The following is an 18,546-nucleotide window of genomic DNA, read 5'->3' on the forward strand; positions in this document are numbered from 1 at the left end:
GATGCGGTAATTAAGAGCTGCAGATCAGCCTGTGACCCATTTACACCTAGCAAAACCTGTGATATTTCCTGTTGGTCTTTCGTTTACACGGAAACGAAGGTTTATGTCACCGAAGACCATGTGAAAATTGGAGATTTGGAGAGAAAAAATGCATCAACACGGCCTGTGTTTACAAACAAATGTGTGCTGTTTCAGAAGGAACAGGAATCCCATGAACCAGTCTGCCATCCAGTCCTCCCATTAAGCTGGCCTGCTCTCCCTGCCTTTCCTCCCACCAGAAGGTGCCTCCATCAGCTCTTGTCTCCCACATTCTGTGTTATAAACTGTTTTCTTTCCAAAATCTATTGCACGTCTGTCTGTCCTGTGTGAGGGATCCCTCCTCTGTTGCTCACCCTGAGGTTTCTCAGATTTTTCCCTGTTAAAAGGGTTTTCTACGGAGTTTTTCCTCAGTGGATGTGAGGGTCTGAGGACAGAGGATGTTGTTACGATGCCATGTAAAGCCCTTTGAGACAAACTGTTTGTAAAAATGGGCTATACAAATAAAATTGCCTTGCTGGTGAACTTGCTGGTGCCATTTTGTTTAAATAGAGGTTCATGACAAAGTCAAAAAGACAAATTTATGTGGTACTTGTATGCATTAAAAACCTAAAAACGGGTCAGTGACCCGAACACAAGAGGAAGGTCAAAGGACCCCTCCCATCCTGCAGAAACCCAAAACCTCTGAGGGAAACCTCAGTGACTAATGAGTTGAAATAAAGGTAAAAAACAAAACAAAAAACAAACAAACAAAACAAACGTAATAACGGCCGATAACTTAGTTATTTTGGCCATTTTAAATGTAATGAAGCCAATGACGTAATAACTTTTTCTTTTCTTTTTTTTCCCAATAATGCAGCCTAACAAGTTATTACATTTTTGGCTGGCTATTACATTATTGGCATAGTATTAAAAAACAAACAAACTGGAACCAATTATGTAATACTATACAGTATGTCTATAGGTTTTTTTTTATTTTCATGGTAAAGTTTGTCACAGTAGTGAAAGATTTGATGTTCTGCATTGTGTGTCTGTGTCTCATCTACACTGTGAAGCAAATAGTTTTATTTTACTCTTTTAATGGACTGGGTTTGAATCTATTTCATGTTTATCTTGTAATGTTTTATCTGTGATGTGAGTGAATGTGTCAGTGTGTGAGGCCCACTGAAACAAATTCCAATTGACATGACAATATGGCAATAAAGTATTGAATCTTGAATCTTGAATGTTGTTATTTTTGGAAACGTAGAGGGGGAAATATCAGTTTTTGGAAATACCCACCCATGTGACCGAGTTTATTCCTCTACCATCAGGACGGAGACACAGGGTCCCTAAGGCCAGAACAAAGTGACATCCCAAGTGCAATCCGTGCAATCAATTTGCACTGCCCCTGAATCTGCACTTTACTTACAGTACTGTAGGTATGTGATGCACTTTACTTCTAAAACAGCTTTTTTTTAAAATGGATTTTAAAGGATAATTCCCGGCAAATTCAACTCTGGGCTGTATTTTCCTAACATTTTAGGTCTAAAAGAAGGAATCTGAAGATTTTCAGTTTAATTGCTCCTGTTTTGCGGTAGTTGTGTCTGTCCCCACATCGCCACGGCAGCGATGAATGGAGCGGATTGAAGTTCCGCTGCTTAGGCTAAACCGCTTTTTTTTTTTCACAGACAGCGTCAGATGGCTACTCAAACATGCACCGAGAAGTTTGTTTCCTTCAAGCAAGCCGACATGTTTGTAAAACTAGATCTAATTCATAGTCTCGCGCGAGACCCAAGTTGATGCGCTCGGTGTGTTTATGTGCAGTCGGAAGCTCCCGTTTGTGTCATAAACACAGGAATATCAACTCTTGGCTTGCTTGAAGTAAACAAACTTCTCAGTATATGTTTGAGTCGCCATCTGACGCTGTCTGTGGAAAAAAAATGTTTACTTCATGTTGAATTTGCCCGGAATTGTCCTTTAACATGAGTTTTTTTTTCATGGTTTTACAGTATTTGTGTTATCTTCCTATGTATTGTTGTTACTGTCCTTGTGATTTCTGCTACCTCTGCAAAACAAGTTTCCCTTTGTGAAGTTGGACTGAACTGAACTGAACTGAACTGAACTGAACGTCTTTAAACTGTGGGAGGAGCCATAGAACCCACACATGCAAACCGAAAAGGGAAAGCAATCGGGCCCACGATCAAACCCCTGAACCCTCTGAAGTGAACGTGCTAACCACTGTAACTACAGTGCCACTCGACCCGAGATACACCGTGATGCCACAGTCACATCACGTGATGTCACAGTTAAACTGAAGTGTCACTCGGTTCATAAGAGCCGTGTCTCAGTTCAAGGCTTCACCCTTTAGAGGCTGCATTAGGAAACCCATTGTGTCAGAGAAGCACAACGAGACTAACCCCTTCTGAAGGCTCCTTCAAACGTGTCCTTCTTTTCCTGAGCAACAAAGTCTCCAATGGATCTGGGCCCGTATTTATCAAGCATCTGAGAGGCCATTTTAGTCTTAAGTCCCTGAGAATTTGTGGAATTAAGTAATTTAAGAATAAAAACTACAAGTCTAACAACCACTCCTACTCCTCCAGATATATAGAGCTCAGAAAGATTAGAAAACATTTATTTTTGATTCATTCCAATGTATATTATTTGTATTATTTTGTAGAGCATTGTCAAAATACAGTTGCATATACACTCCCATTGGCCATTTAACTATTCACTGAGATATTTCTAAGATATAAGGATTCCATGCAGTGTTGGTCATTCTTATGGACTTGGAAGTGATGTATGCTGAAAAATAACATGGTGGCCAACAACAACGCTGACAGGGAGCCTGAGGACTACACCGTTAAACGTTTAATGTAATTGTCTGTTCAACACCTACTGTAAGGGTACAGCTGTGAAATTTCTAGTTCCTGCAGAAAAAAAAAGTACATGTTGTTAATGTCGCTAGGCGACGGCTGGGGAAGCAAAACAAAGATTCTTCCGTAGACCAAACCAGTCTCTTTTCAGGTGGACTGTGACACTTGCAGACTGCAGCCTCAGAAGTGGGTCAAACGTGTGGTTTGTGTTTGTGTTTATTTGTGGTGAAAATTAAACCAATTAGATCATAACAGTTTCTCAGCAGGTACTTTTTTTTTCCTGGCAGTGTTGACTCATGATTTGATGATTTGTTTGCCATTCGGTGTCAGGAGTGAGTTCTACACTGGATCTTGTTGAGGGAAATACATCCATAAGACATACTGAGCGTGATGCTTTTGACGATTTCCACAAGTCCTCGACGAAAAGAGTTTAGGACTTCAGTCATCGCCCAGTGGGCCTCACAAAGAGGCTGCGGAAAGTGATAGGTTCTTATGTAATAAACACACACGCACACACACACACGCATGCATACGCACACACACGCACACACACATAGACTCTCTCTCTCTCTGTAGCTGCAGTGGCTACACTTCCCGTATCTACATCTGCACAGGAAGCAGGGAGTTTAAGTGAAATAAGTCTGTGAAACCACAGGTTTGAGTGTCCTGCATGATTCATCCTGCTGTTTGCCACACACACACACACACACACACACACACACACACACACACACACACACACACACACACACACACACACACACACACACACACACACACACACACACACACACACACACACACACACACACACACACACACACACACACACATGCACGCGCACTGACAAATGCCTGTAACTAAAAGGTAAGAGATTATATCAGTAGATGTTGATACACCTGAATCACCTTTGGATTTCTCAAAAGCAAAATGATCTGAAAAGAAACAAACAATTGCCATGCGTACATCACATTATTTATTCCAAAACCGAACATGCAAAAACAACAGCAGCAGGATCCAGATTCAGTTCAGTGCGTCAAAAGCCCGGTTACGCCAGTTGTTGCCAGCTGTGCGTCATGATGAGTGACTGATGCTGGCTCTGTGCTTTCAACATCGGGATAATTAAACCTCTGCTCAGCAGGACGGCTTCCTCTTTCGCCGCCGTGCGTGGTCAGTGCCAGTGACCCGTGTCCAGCCCCTGTGTGTGCTCTGGGGTCTGGGGTTGAGCAGGTGGAGGCGGAGCCAGCAGGTCGATGGTCTGTCCTTCACGCAGCCTCAGCACCGTCTGCTTTAGACACCACCTGCAGAGGGCCACACACACGGGTCAGGTCATGGTGGTGCACACTAGGACTGATTATGTGACATAAACCGATCCTAAAAACTGTATTACTGTACATGGTTCATGCATACCCAAGGCCGTCCGAATGTACCTGAGAGGTGGGGCCTCAAGAATGTGAGAAACTTGGTTTTCATGACTTATCAAACCTTATTTGTTAAGATCAGAAAAGAGACAGTACATCACTAGGTTTATGAGGATGTGGTTGACTTCTCTGCTTAGGGAGGTGTGAGTGTCATATTTGTGCCATATGTCTGCGGTGCACTGCATGTCTCCAGCTTGTTCCCACGGTCTAAAGTCAGCGGAAGCTCCTCTTCCCGGTTCATCAAATTTGGACGAACCAGGGTCTGTCCTCTTCCCAGTTCTTCCAAATTTGACAAACCGGGAAGAGGAGCTTCGAGAAGCTTCCGCTACAAAACAAGCTTGAAAAATAGACTTATTTAATTTTTTTCAGGACAATTTCGCATTTTGGGGCTTCAATACAAGACAGACATTACATACAAGCAGCATGGAGGTATTTGGATGTTTTTTGGTGTGTCTTTTTGTTACAAAGACAGTTGGTATCCATTTGCAACCGTTATATGGACATGCACTGCTACGCCGAGACCCCCTGTAACTCAGAGAAGCCACGAATAACTCTGAAATTTCAATTTTGGGTGAACTATCCCTTTAAAACCAGCTGTCAGGACTTCCTGTGACTTTGTGGGTATGTGTCCTCCCTCAAGCTTCTGTCTGGAGCTCTAGTGACAACAGGTCAGTGGGCCAATCGGAAGAGAGGAGGCTTCTATTGTATTTGTCTGTGTTGTATATGGTTTTTTTTAAATGTAGTATTTTAGTGCAATTTATTCTCTAAAGCACTCTGGTCAACCTAGGTTGTTTTTAAATGTGCTATAGAAATAAACATGACCTTAACTTCTGTTCATACTTGTTATGTTGAGATCAGAGTTCTTGTTTGTTCTGCACGGGTTATGCTGTAAAGTTAATATCTGTTTGGTCAAGAACGTCACCGGCGGCTTTATGTGACTGTACCTCTCTTTGAAAATGTCACAACACCTCTATACTATGTCACAATACACCGGATGTACGGACATAATTTCCTGTGAATGAGAACAGAGGCACTGACCTGTTGGTGTCAGGGTCTCTGACTGAAGAGACATACAGATAACCTCCTGTTATGGCCCCAGTCACAGGAATCTTCATCTGCAACACATCAGGTTCAGCATCAGCATCAGTGCAACAGGCCTGTTGCATCTTCAACACAACCAGGATCACCTGCAGTTATCTGGGTTAACTCAACCTAACACAGGCCTGTACTATGAAGCTGGATATCAACCAGCTTAATTATAAGGAGCATTTGATATGAGAAGAAATGCTGCCACCTGTAGGCAACTTGGTTTATAACAACATGCAAAAATTGATAATCCATAAAGTGAAATGATCACAAAACTACTGGGCATATATTGTAAATACAGTATCATGGTCAAAATGTATGTTAATGTGAACAGTTCAGCAAGTGGAAGATGAAATTATCTCTAAAAGGCATACAATTGATACATTCCTTTTACACTTTAAACTGTGTGTATATATATTTGAAAATGTAAAAGATGGGGGGAAAAACACACACACTCCCCCCATCTTTTACATTTTCAAACTGACAGAAAAGGAAAAGGACCCTCAGCAAAGGTTTGGGCCCTCTGCATAGTTAATACCTGTACTGGTACTTGGCCCATTGCCATAATCCCTATAGTCTTAGCAGTAGGTTCGTTACCTTTATTTGTCGGTGCAAGCTATTTTTAGAACAGCGGAGCAGAGCTACGAGCTGCTCAGAGCTACTCTACGGAGGCTCATGGGATTTCTTGGTTTCCCTCATCAAACTCATCAAATACACAATCCAACAACTCCAAAACGCTCTGGTGGACAAGTTGTGACCTGCACATTCACCACGCTATGAGATAATAACAGAACGTTACCAGACAGAGTTGTTTTAGAGGTAAATTCATGCAAAATCGCTGATGCGCGTTGCCGGGACAGTTTTTCATCAAGCAGTCTCTGCATTTGCCTCCAAAAGAACTCTGTATCGTAACATTTACAAATCTCAATATTGTTTTTTTTCTTGTAGCTTTAAAAGTAATTCATGTTTGTGATTCTTCATTCCTTTAGTTTGGGAGTGGTAATGGTTTGTTTGTAATTTGCTCTACTGACAAATATTAGTAGCTTACAGTAATAAGTGTGAAGTGGCACAACACTGGTTGTTAGAATGTGCAGGCAGCGTGTGTGAAGTTGTTTGTGTTTGGTCCGTTTGCATGTGTTGCACTGTGTTGAGCTCACTCCCTTCGCTGACAGCATAGTTATGTTATGTGTCAAATGTTTGTGTGTGTGTGTTAGCCGTTACCCAGTGGATGAGCTGTCTCAACACTGTGAGAACACAACTGCATGCTGGAGTTTGCAGACGTCAATGTGTGACTCACATCAGAGTGCGACTGAGGCCTGAAGCACAGACTAACATCCACCTATAGCTCAAACAGAAACAAGTTATTGAGTTATTTCCACTGTCCTCAGCGGAGTACCTGCGCAGTCTTCTGATCCACACGGTTGTCTCTGTCAGTCAGGTGGATGTTGTGAATCTTCAGAGGGGGAGCCCCCAGGCTTTCCATTGCGCCCGGGCATGTTTTCAGCTTCTGCAGAGCCAGCCTGTGGTAGTCTGACTCAGAGAACTTCTCTAACAGCAGACAGGATGATGAGAAAAGCAGAGGGTTACCAACAATAACACGGAATAAACACGTTTTCTCTTTTTTTGTACAGAGTGTGGAGCAGTATGGCTGACAGGGGAGAACACACACACACACACACACACACACACAAACGGAGGTCTGGGCTGCGTTTCAAAAGCAGGTTGACTTTCCCTCGCTCACTCGCCTTCAGCCCTTGGTAATATGTTACATGGAGGCCAGTTGGAGAGCGGAGGGAAAGTGGGCGGAGGAGGAGTGGAAGAGGTAAACGGAACGGACCTGCCCTCGTTCATTAAAGGTCAACTCAGAGGTGTATTTTCCTAACATTTTAGGTCTAAAAGAAGGAATCTGAAGATTTTCTGTTTAATTGCTCCTGCTTTGCGGTAGTTGTATCTGTCCCCGCATCGCCACGGCAGCGATGAATGGGAGCGGATGCAAGTTCTGCTGCTTAGGCTGTTCACATCCCTCAAAGCCGCAATTTTTTTCCCACAGACAGCGTCAGATGGAGACTCAAACATGCACCGAGAAGTTTATTTTCTTCAAGCAAGCCGACATGTTTGTAGATCTAATTCAAAGTCTCCCGGAGTCTCGCGCGAGACCCAAGTTGCTGCGCTCTGTGTGTTCAGGTGCAGTGGGAAAGCTACCGTTTGTGTCATAAACACAGGAATATCAACTCTTGACTTGCTTCAAGTGTAAATTTTTTTCCACAGACAGCGTCAGGTGGCTACTCAAACATGCGCCGAGAAGTTTTTTTTACTTGAAGCAAGTCAAGAGTTGCTATTCCTGTGTTTATGACACAAATGGTAGCTTTCCGGCTGCACCTGAATACACCGAGTGCAGCAACTTGGGTCTCGCGCGAGACTCCGGGAGACTTTGAATAGATCTAGTTTTACAAACATGTCGGCTTGCTTGTTTGAAGTAAATAAACTTCTCGGTGCATGTTTGAGTAGCCATCTGACGCTGTCTGTGGAAAAAAATTGCAGCTTTGAGGGATGTAAACAGCCTAAGCAGCGAAACTTGCATCCGCTCCCATTCATTGCTGCCGTGGCGATGCGGGGACAGACACAACTACAGCAAAACAGGAGCAATTAAACTGAAAATCTTCAGATTCCTTCTTTTAGACCTAAAATGTTAGGAAAATACAGCCCGAGTTGAATTTGCCGGGAATTGTCCTTTAACAGCCGGGACAATCACGGGTTGACCACACGTCGTAGGTGTAGCGCTGTACTGCCTCTTATAATAAGAAATACATGCAGACAGTGACGGACCGGCCATAGGACCAGAATGGCCGCCACGTAAAGATGGGACCGTGTTGATACGACCGCAAAAAAAGAAAAAAAGAAAAAACAAGCGAGAGCCGGGGCTGGCCGGTTTACGGTGAAAATTCAATACTCTATACTATTTCTCTAAAAAATGCCTTATTAAAGGGATAGTTCACCCAAAATTCAAATTTCACTCATTATCTACTCACCCTCATGTCGATTAAGAGCTGTGAGAATTTTCAGAGTCCTCCGTGCCTTCTCTGAGTTACGGGGGGTCCGCGCAGCAGTATTTGTCCATAATGGTTGTGAATGGATACCACTTTTCTTCGTCCAAAAAGACACACCAAAAAACATCCAAATACCTCCATACTGCTCGTCTGTACTGTCCCTCTTGTATTGAAGCCCCGACATGAGAAAGTGTTCCGCCGGTCAGTGCACTGACACAGGAAGAGCAGTGGACCGAGACACTGGGAGCTTCCGCTATACAAACAAGCTTAAAATATAGACTTATTTAATTTTTTCGGAACAATTTCTCATGTCGGGGCTTCAATACAAGAGGGACATTATAGACGAGCAGCATGGAGGTATTTGGATGTTTTTTGGTGTGTCTTTTTGGACGAAGAAAAGTGGTATCCATTCACAACCATTATATGGACAAATACTGCTGCACGGACCCCCCCGTAACTCAGAGAAGGCACGGAGGACTCTGAAAATTCTCACAGCTCTTAGTCGACATGAGGGTGATTAGATAATGATAATGATGATAATGAGTAAAATTTGAATTTTGGGTGAACTATCCCTTTAAACTACACATTAACACAGGCACAGCAACCATATGAATATGAAATGTCAGATTAAAAAGGCTTTTTCGACAGTTGAGTTTTTTTGTGACAAATAAGTTTTAATAAATTGCTAATACCACTTGTAAATGGTTTGCTCTGACATGTTGTCACTGCTAAACTAGTCTAATTGAATATTAGCTGACCCCTTTCATTCATTTTATTCTTCTTCTCAACTGGTTCATTATTGCCACCGCATGGATGTATTTTTTGTGCACCACTGCACTGCATTGTGGGTGATACACAGCTCTGGAGTGACCATCGATGTTGACTCGATCACTCAGCCCTTAAGGGTCGATCTCACCAAGTTCACTTCAGCTGTTCAGAGAAATGGAACAGCCTTTACAGTATGATGGCGGCGGGGATTCCCCCCGAGGGCAAGTGCTGAGGGCAAGTGAGCGAGGGCGACTCAACCCACTTTAGGAACGCAGCCCTTGTCTGTACTCACTCTGCATCAAGTAGTACATGGTGCCGACCCCCGCGCCCGTCAGCACGGTGGTGAAGATGGTGAGCTGCTGCAGGTGACTGGTGGAAACCCTCATGTCTGTTTCCTTTCTGTGAGTGTAAATGGACAGACAGCCATTTAACATGTAGATATAGATTTCACATTTAAATTAACCTTTAACATATACAGTAGATTTAACATTTAGATGTAGATTTCACAGTTTATTTATTTATTTTTTCAAGTATATTTTTGGGGCTTTTTTGCTTTTAATAGTGTAGTAGTAGAGAGACAGGAAATGGGGAGGGGCAGAGAGAGGGGGAATGACATGCAGCAAAGGGCCGTCAGAGTCGCGATTCCACACAGGGCCGGCTGCGGCGAGGACTGGAGCCTCTGCACATGGGGCGCCTGCTCTAACCAAGTTAAACAAAGCCCCTTTACAGTTAAATTGATCTTTAACATTTAGATTTAACATTTAGATATAGATTTGACATTTAAATTTACCTTTAGATTTAATATTTAGATAGAGATTTAAAGCAGAAGTAAGCGATCCAGTCGTTTTGGCTAATGCTACGTTCCAAGCAGGCTTTTGAAACCGTAAGTTACAGCTTCAAGTCACGACTTATGACTTTGTAGCGTTCCAGGCAACCCGCAACTCGCGTTTCTCCGACCTGATGCCTGTGAAAGTGCACTATAACGGCCACTCGTGTTTTTCCGACCCGTGAACTCGCACCAGATCGAACTGGTACGACTTCACAGGTCGAGTTACGAGTTACCTTGTACGCACCATAACTTCTTGTCAGCCGATGGAGTTAGCAGCCCCCGCCCTCGTCATGGATCTATTGGTCCTCGTCCCTACGTCACCACATTCACGGCGTCCCTTGGCTGCACACACAGCCCTTCATGCCGTTCTCTCTCCTCATTGGATAAAAACTGTAGGATACGAGAAAAGTTTTCTCCTCGGCTCAGAGCAGAGCAGAGGGACTGAGAGACCCGTGTTTCAGACCAAACACTCTATGTAAGTGATTGCTGTCAGAAGATATAACTATTTAAGACTTATATTAAAGGATAATTTCCGTTTTTTACAACCTGGACCTTATTTCTAGCATAAAATAAGATCATTTTACTCACCCAGAAACTTTGGTGTCATTTGGAGTTGTTTTGACGAAATTAGCCCCAGTGGAGCGGCGCGTATATCCGTATAATGCGAGAACACGGGGCACGCAATGCAGCCTCTAAATAACACATTATCCGCTGCAAAACTCGTTCATTTCGCCAATATTTTGTTATGATACACTAGTGATATTCCCCTCCGAGCCCGTGGTGGCATGTTATCAACATGCTGCGTCTGTAGGTTGACTACTAACCTCCGACCTGGATGATGTCATCTCCGACCGCTGCCCGGCGCGGCTAACTTGCTACGGCTGATGCTACGGTTCGTTTCTGCGTGTTTCTGACTTGTCAGAACAAAATGAGCAGCTGGATGAAGTTCAGCTTCCACAGGCTTCCTCTCCTCAACCTGGACTCACTAAAGCTCCGGCTAGTTGAGCTAAAAATGGACCCGAATGCCGAAACAGAATGATTATTATCATAATGAGCCGGGCAGCGGTCGGAGATGACATCATCCAGGTCGGAGGTTAGTAGTCAACCTACAGGCGCAGCATGTTGATAACATGCCACCACGGGCTCGGAGGGGAATATCACTAGTGTATCATAACAAAATATTGGCGAAATGAACGAGTTTTGCGGCAGATAATGTGTTATTTAGAGGCTGCATTGGGTGCCCCGTGCTCTCGCATTATACGGATATACGCGCCGCTCCACTGGGGCTAATTTCGTCAAAACAACTCCAAATGACACCAAAGTTTCTGGGTGAGTAAAATGATTGTATTTTATGCTAGAAATAAGGTCCAGGTTGTAAAAAACGGAAATTATCCTTTAACACAAAAATATCTTACTTCTGCTTTAAAGGGACAACGAGGAGTTTTGGAAAAGCGAAGCGTTTTCACACTACATTTATGAGCCTCCGCGCACCGTGAAATTCTTTGACCGGCGCAAGACAGACTCATGTTTTCATTCATCAAGAATTAAAGTCAGAGGGTCGAAGACGATCAGATACCGTCGTAGTTCCGACCATAAACGGCGATTCGGCGGCGTTATTCTCATGACTCGCCAGGCAGCGTCCGTGAAACCGAAAGTAAAGAAACGCTGGTCGGCTCGCCCAGCATTTCCGCCACCACTAATAATAACAAAATAACGATAGAGACAAAACGATAAATTTTATCGAAAATGGGCTCATTACCAAGTGTGGGTAACGTAGATTCATCCACATTAATAATTAATAATTAATTCATTTTATTGTTGCAGAATTTTTTGAAAATGTATAGATATTTGGGTCAGTTGCATATTACATGTTGCACAGGAAATTCTGTCTCAAATGAAAGAAAGTAGCAGTAGCCAAACATGTGAAGAGTGACCTAAATACTCACAATATATCTGCAATAAAAATGTAACTGAAATTGTACATGGGCCACCCCATATTGTTGGGTCTTAATGAATGTTTGTGCCAGATTTAATGAAGTTATGTCAAGTTACAGGGACATTGTATCCATGGGAACAGGACAGACAGATTAGTACAACCTGAAAATCTAGATTTGCTCTGGCCAGATGGAACAACTATAATCCGACCTGGTTATAGTTTAGATTCATTGTGATACAGTGAATTCATACATAACAAGAATATACTTACATAAAATATAGCTTTTTATTGCTTTGTATTTATTATTGTGCTCTTTATTCCTTTCATTGATCTCTGCTGCTGTAATACTGGAAATGTCCCCATTGTTGGATAAATAAAGGAATATGTGAACTTATCTCACTGTACTTCACAAGAAAATCATTTGTCAATATCAAGAATCAACATCATTCATTTTATTATAAATCTGATGAAGCGTGATGCTGATAACTCCAGAACAGCTTGAAGTCATAAGGCTGATATCATACTGTGTTTGGTGACTTACGTTTATTGCACTTAGATGATTTAGTAGTGGTTTTGTTTTCTCTTGCAGTTGGTCTTAGATCCAGAAACACATCAGGGCTGGATCCTTCATCCAGATTCCCTGGAGAAATTCAGAAGAAGTCAAACTCAGTCAAGTTCGCTTCAGTTCTGCTTCAATGAGAAAACATACAATAAATGTATGTGCATACATGTATATCCATATACCGGTCCGGTACACACGCAAATGTAACCTATACAACAGACCCCGTTTGGTTATTTATATAGGCTATACAATTTTCAATTAAAGGCGAAAATGCCCCCAAAATATACTTAAAAAGATGATGATGGCTATAGCATAGTATTTAAGAATAGACAAAACAAGCTGATAAAACAGGGAACAAGAGCACCAAGTCATGAAGATATAAAGTCTAGAACTCAGCCAAACAGCACTCTCTCTCTCACTCTCCCACACAAGAACATGTAGATTACAGTCCAACCATCCCCATCCTCACCCTCCTCTAATAACCACACTCAGACACACACATAGGGCTACATACACACACTCACATAGGTCCATACTGCCCTACAAAGGCAAAGTGCAGTATCTGCAAAAATGCCAAACTGAGAAAAACAACTTTTTGTGTTTTACTTTGTCAGGTTTAAGCATCAAATTATGAATAACTGCCAAGTCTTCTATGATTGGTTAAAGGTGGACTGAATGTATTCTGTAGTTTGTCATTCAGACCAATTTTGACCGTTTTATGACAGATACTGCACTTTGCCTTGGTTTTACTACTAGAGTGAATTGTAGGGGGGGTTGGGGGGAGGGGGTTTGTTAAGGGCAATAGTGGAAATGCAATATCAATATTGAACATTAATAAAAGAGCAAAGATTTCTTTAAGATATTTATTTAGATAAGGTAAATAAAGGTTTGCCTTGGTTTCAATATTGATGCTGAGACCAAGGCAAACAGCAGTATCTGACATACTGCACTTTTGGACAGCAAAATAAAAAGCCCAATAACTAAAATAATTTTCAGCAGTATTATCAGAACTATCAAGTTCTACCAGATTGAAGAGAATATGCAGCACTTTTGATTGGTCAAAAAATGCCTTTGTAGGGCAGTATCTCAGCAATGTGTGCAAACATGCTTAGCCTACTCAATAACCAGCGCTTTGATATGCATGAGGATGTGTGGGGATTTGTATATGGGATAAATCCTGTGGGATTCCACTGACTCACACATGAAAAGGAAGAGCTACCAAACTGAGTTTTACATGTTGGAATGCTGCTGATTTGCTTGAGTGTATCAAACAAACAGCAGAATATTGCAAAGGATTTTATGCAGTAAACAGACATTTGAGTGTATGATCAAGTTTACAAAGGTCAAAACATCATTTAGCAAGTAGCCTACTGTACAATGCCCATCCAAAAAGAAAAGTCACCCCTTGGATTTAACAAAGCTAATGGGTCAGAGCCTCCCATTGGATAATTAGTATGGATGATTATGTTTCAGCAGGCAACAACTTATTTAACCCTAACTGATGCAGTCTCATTTCAGAGAAGATGTTAATCTGTTTCTGAAGGGCAAATAAAACATTAAGGAGATTACTGAAACTACTAAAATTGGGTTAAGAACTGTCCAACACATTCTTAAAAACTAGAAGGAGAACAGTTGTCATCATCGAGGAAGAAATGTGGTCCAATGTGACCATAGTCCAGATTTAATGTAAGATTTTGTTGACTTGTCTTTTTGTTGTGATTTCAGATTTATGTTTAATTGTAGGTTGGTTTTCACTGTGGACCCCAGGAAGACTAGGCGTTCTAGAGCGCAGGCAGCTAATGGGGATCCTAACAAATAAAACAAGTCCAGACCTCAACCCCTCTGCGTGCATGCCGTAATCAAAGCTAAAGGCAGTCCAACAAAATATTACAGTGTGTGACTTTTTTCTTTTTGGACAGGTAGTGTAGGCTACATGACAATAGTAGGCTACACATATTGATGCGTCAAAGTGAGTTTCTCATGTATCTCAAATGTGCCATAGTTCAGTGTGTTGCTCAATTTTTTGACATGTCCTTCAAAGCTGGATCTATTCTGGAGTTAGCCCAGATATTTCAATTTCTCTTCATGATTTGCTTTTTTTTTTTTTTTTTTTTCCAACATTTAACGTAGGCATTGCGCATCAGTGGAAGACAAATAGCCACTACTTCCTTCTTGGTTGGCAGCTGTAGGACTGGGTTCAATAAACCTCACCTTTACCTGGACACTCTGTTAAATGTAGCTAAGTGACCCACAGTGTCCCACCTCCAGTACAGAGCAGTGCACTACTGATCCACAGCTGTCTACACGGTCATCATGTTCCAGGAGTCGGACTGTCTTATAGCAGATCCATGGGACGGTGCTGAGCGCGCTGAGTGGTGCACACCGCTGCAGGACACGTTTCTAACATGTAAGTTAATGGGTGCGCTCGTGTCGTGCTAGTCTGGACGTTACTGTTTTCACACGAGTCGCCGATCCTCACCAGAGACGTTGTATTTTGATCTGATCAGTCAAAAAACTCTAACCTTGTGTCAACCCGGTGGGACGCCGCAACTCCGTTTACTTCCGTAAACGTCACACTGACTGTCGCCAATCGGCCGTGGGTTCGCCCCATTAATACTCAGCCGTGTGCCGCTCTCATCCTGCCGGGCGGCGTTAGCGGTGCTCTATAGACGTCATTATGCAGAGTTTTATAACAATAAATGTCATGCATATATGCACATATGCATATATGATTTAATAATACCTATAATCTATAATATTAATACCCCTTTCTATGTGTATATTTGTTTTATATATGTGTTTATTGTCTGTTTATTGTATGTATGTATATGTATGTATGTACGTACGTACGTACGTATGTATGTATGTATGTATGTATGTATGTATGTATGTATGTATGTATGTCTTAAAAAAAATAATAAATAAATAAATACAAATGTCATGCATTTCCTCATCAGTCTGATCTTTCTTGCCAATTCCACATTACATTCTCAAACTAGAAGCTATTGATACATGGAGACAGAAATGGAGTAGGCAGGCTATAGTATTTCAATGATCCCCCTAGTTTACATAATCATGAACCATAATGTCTTTCCTTGAATTTTTATTCAGTAATCTTGTGTTTACATTTTTAAACTTTTGTAGGCTATTATTACCATGTGTGTTTGTATTATTTCTTATCTGGATATATAGCTATAGCGAGCATGTGGCTCCATAGAGTCAGTAAGAAAACCTGGGGACGGTTTGAACAGTCTCTTATCTCTTTGTCACAGTTCCAAAAACTCCATGGGTGTGTCTCTGCCTCACAGAGTCATTGCTCTGTTCTTCAATATTGAAATGGACAGATACCTATTCTATTTTCATATTACTGCTTTTATCTTTGTTTTTCCTAACGACGCCATTACTTCACAACAAAGTCAGTAGGCTAGTAGTGTTGACAGATAAGACAGCGTGTTCATGAGTGTGTGTATATCCTTTAAGGGTCATTTCAGAATTGTGGGTACATTTTGCGTCTCCCAGAAACACCTTTTGTTAGTTTCCCCTAAAAAATGTTTTATTTTCAAACAATAGGCTATTGCTAATTACATATTGAATATTCACCAATAATCATGTTAGGTGTGTATTTTAGGTACAATTTATATGTAAAATATTCCTTAAATGTTCCCCACCAATAATTGACTGTCTTCTGGTCGTGATTCACACGTTCACCTTGAATTAAAGCAGAAGTAAGCGATATATTTGTGTTAATATAAGTCTTAAATAGTTCTATCTTCCGACAGCAATCACTTACATAGAGTGTTTGGACCGAAACACGGGTCTGTCAGTCCCTCTGCTCTGCTCTGAGCCGAGGAGAAAACATTTCTCGTATCCTACAGTTTTTATCCAATGAGGAGAGAGAACAGCATGCAGGGCTGTGTGTGCAGCCAAGGGACGCCGTGAATGTGGTGACGTAGGGACTAGGACTGTTATGGTGCGTTCAAGGCAGCCCGTAACTCGTGTTTTTCCGACGTGTGAAGTCATACCAGTTTGATCTGGTGCGAGTTCACGGGTCGGAAGTTACGAGTGGCCGTTATAGTGACTTTCACAGGTAAAACAGGTCGGAAAAACACGAGTGGGTTGCCTGGAACGCTACAAAATCGTAAGTTGTGACTTGAAGCTGTAATTTACGGTTTCAAAAGCCTGCCTGGAACGCAGCATTAGCCAAAACGACCGGATCGCTTACTTCTGCTTTAACATGAAATAATTCAGTTTAATTAGCAGTTTTTTGTACACATTCTATCAATAGTTAAACAATCAGCTGCACAGCGTATTTATTTTCTGTAATACATGTGATTTGAACATTAAAAAAAATATATTTTTGAACTGTTCCTATGATCTGGTCAACTCTGTTATAAAACCACATACAAAAAAACCCCTACAGCATTCAAATAAAAACCCTGTGACCTGCACCCAGTGATGTCACTTCCCCTTGCAGAAAAGATTTTGAGGGAACTTCTTCTATCATTAATTTGAAAAAATGTATTCATGACATGTGGTAACTGGTTTTAAGATAGCATACTCAGTTATATACTCTGGTGTGGTCTTCTGGAAAACGGTGAGCCTAGTGTCACTAGGTCTCTAGTGTCAGTGTCACAGAGCATGTCCCTGGCAATAGACTGACCCAGAATGAAGGGCAGGGGGATACATTTGTAAAAAGGGTGAGGGTCACATAGGGTTATGGGGAACAAAGGTATTGACGTATAACTTACTCATCAAGAGGCAGGGAAGTCCTATTGTCACACATATAAGTGGATTAACAAGAGACATATGACTTCATTATCAAGAGGAAGACAGAGATGAGGTGCTTTGTTGACGAAGGTATCACTATAATATATTGCATTGAGGAGAAAGATCAATGGGCTAAACCAGTGGGGTTGGGGTCAGAGACAGTCATAGGGTTTGCTCTCTTCACTACACCAAATGAATACGTTCTTCCTTTTGCTTAAGTTAACATCACCATCAACTTTTAAGGTTTTGTGAAATGTAAGATGAATTTTATTTTATTATAAGGGACTATTATGTTGTGTGATTAGAACTGTGTTGAGTTAGAATGTCTGAGGGACCCAAAGTAGAATGTTTTATTAATTAACCAGAAGCTATATCATAACTAACATTCTAATGCCATTCATTTCTAAAGCTATATTTAGAGAAAATGTGAGGTGTCTTGGCAACTTTTCAATTAAATGTGTTAATGTTTTTACTCCTGAAAAAAAGAGTCTTTATCTTACAAAACGTAGTGGATGCAAAGACAAAAGTTCCCTTAGTGAAGACATGGTTTTAAAGTTGCATTTGAGTACTATAAATATTTACCCCAATTTGTCTACAACAGAGTTGACAGATTTTACGCTGATTTAGATTAATCATTTTAAATCAAGTGCAATCTTAGTTTAATGGGGGAAAAAAATCTTATTTTTTGTTGTCTGTCTAAACTGAAATGGGTCATAATGTCTGCCTGTACTAGAATATAACATAAATAACTTGGTTATACTTGCCAAATACTTTACAAATGTAAATTCTCGAAAACTACCCCACGTTTACATCCTTTTAAAAGAACTGCACCTTTACTTTGATTAATTAAAACTTATGAAGTCAAAGAAAGCCCTATTGCTGTAGCCTATGACAGTTTATCCTTTACTTTTGATTAATCCCTATAAGAAAATGTTTAGATTTTATTTTCTATTACTTTACTTTCTATTGTCGTTCTGTTTATCCTATTCTTTTTGAATGTAAGAAATGCTACGTTCAGTTCTGAAAGCAACAACTTTTGTAATTGGATTTGAATATGCTTATTTGTATAATACAAGCATGTATTGTATTTTTGCACTTTGCAATTAAAAAAAGCCTGCCTGTGACCCCGCCCCTCTGACACTATGGACCTGCACCACCTCTTCAACACAACAAGCGCTCCTTGTGTAGCCTACTGCGTAACGGCGCTAAATACAGGCTCCACGCGCACAAGCGGGTGGT

The 18,546-nt window shown here is 41.3% G+C and overlaps 1 protein-coding gene across 4 annotated transcripts; it reads right to left on the reverse strand.

The window, feature by feature from the left end:
• Positions 1-3,871: 3,871 nt before the first annotated feature.
• coa1 (cytochrome C oxidase assembly factor 1) lies at positions 3,872-15,083 on the reverse strand. Of its 4 annotated transcripts, none has more exons than XM_083991767.1 (6): positions 15,063-15,083; positions 12,520-12,618; positions 9,506-9,612; positions 6,795-6,946; positions 5,351-5,427; positions 3,872-4,192 (listed from the first exon to the last, which is right to left on the reverse strand). In XM_083991767.1, the coding sequence occupies exons 3-6, from the start codon at positions 9,597-9,599 to the stop codon at positions 4,063-4,065; spliced, it is 453 nt and encodes a 150-aa protein (XP_083847893.1). In that variant the 5' UTR covers positions 9,600-9,612; positions 12,520-12,618; positions 15,063-15,083; the 3' UTR covers positions 3,872-4,062. The 4 variants fall into 4 exon arrangements, with proteins under 4 accessions (XP_083847893.1, XP_083847890.1, XP_083847891.1 ...); XM_083991764.1 differs by having other exon boundaries at positions 14,803-15,081; XM_083991765.1 differs by having other exon boundaries at positions 14,793-15,081.
• Between the last annotated feature and the right edge of the window lie 3,463 nt (positions 15,084-18,546).

This window comes from Trachurus trachurus, assembly GCF_905171665.1.
Source record: "Trachurus trachurus genome assembly, chromosome: 17".
Lineage (NCBI taxonomy): Eukaryota > Metazoa > Chordata > Actinopteri > Carangiformes > Carangidae > Trachurus > Trachurus trachurus.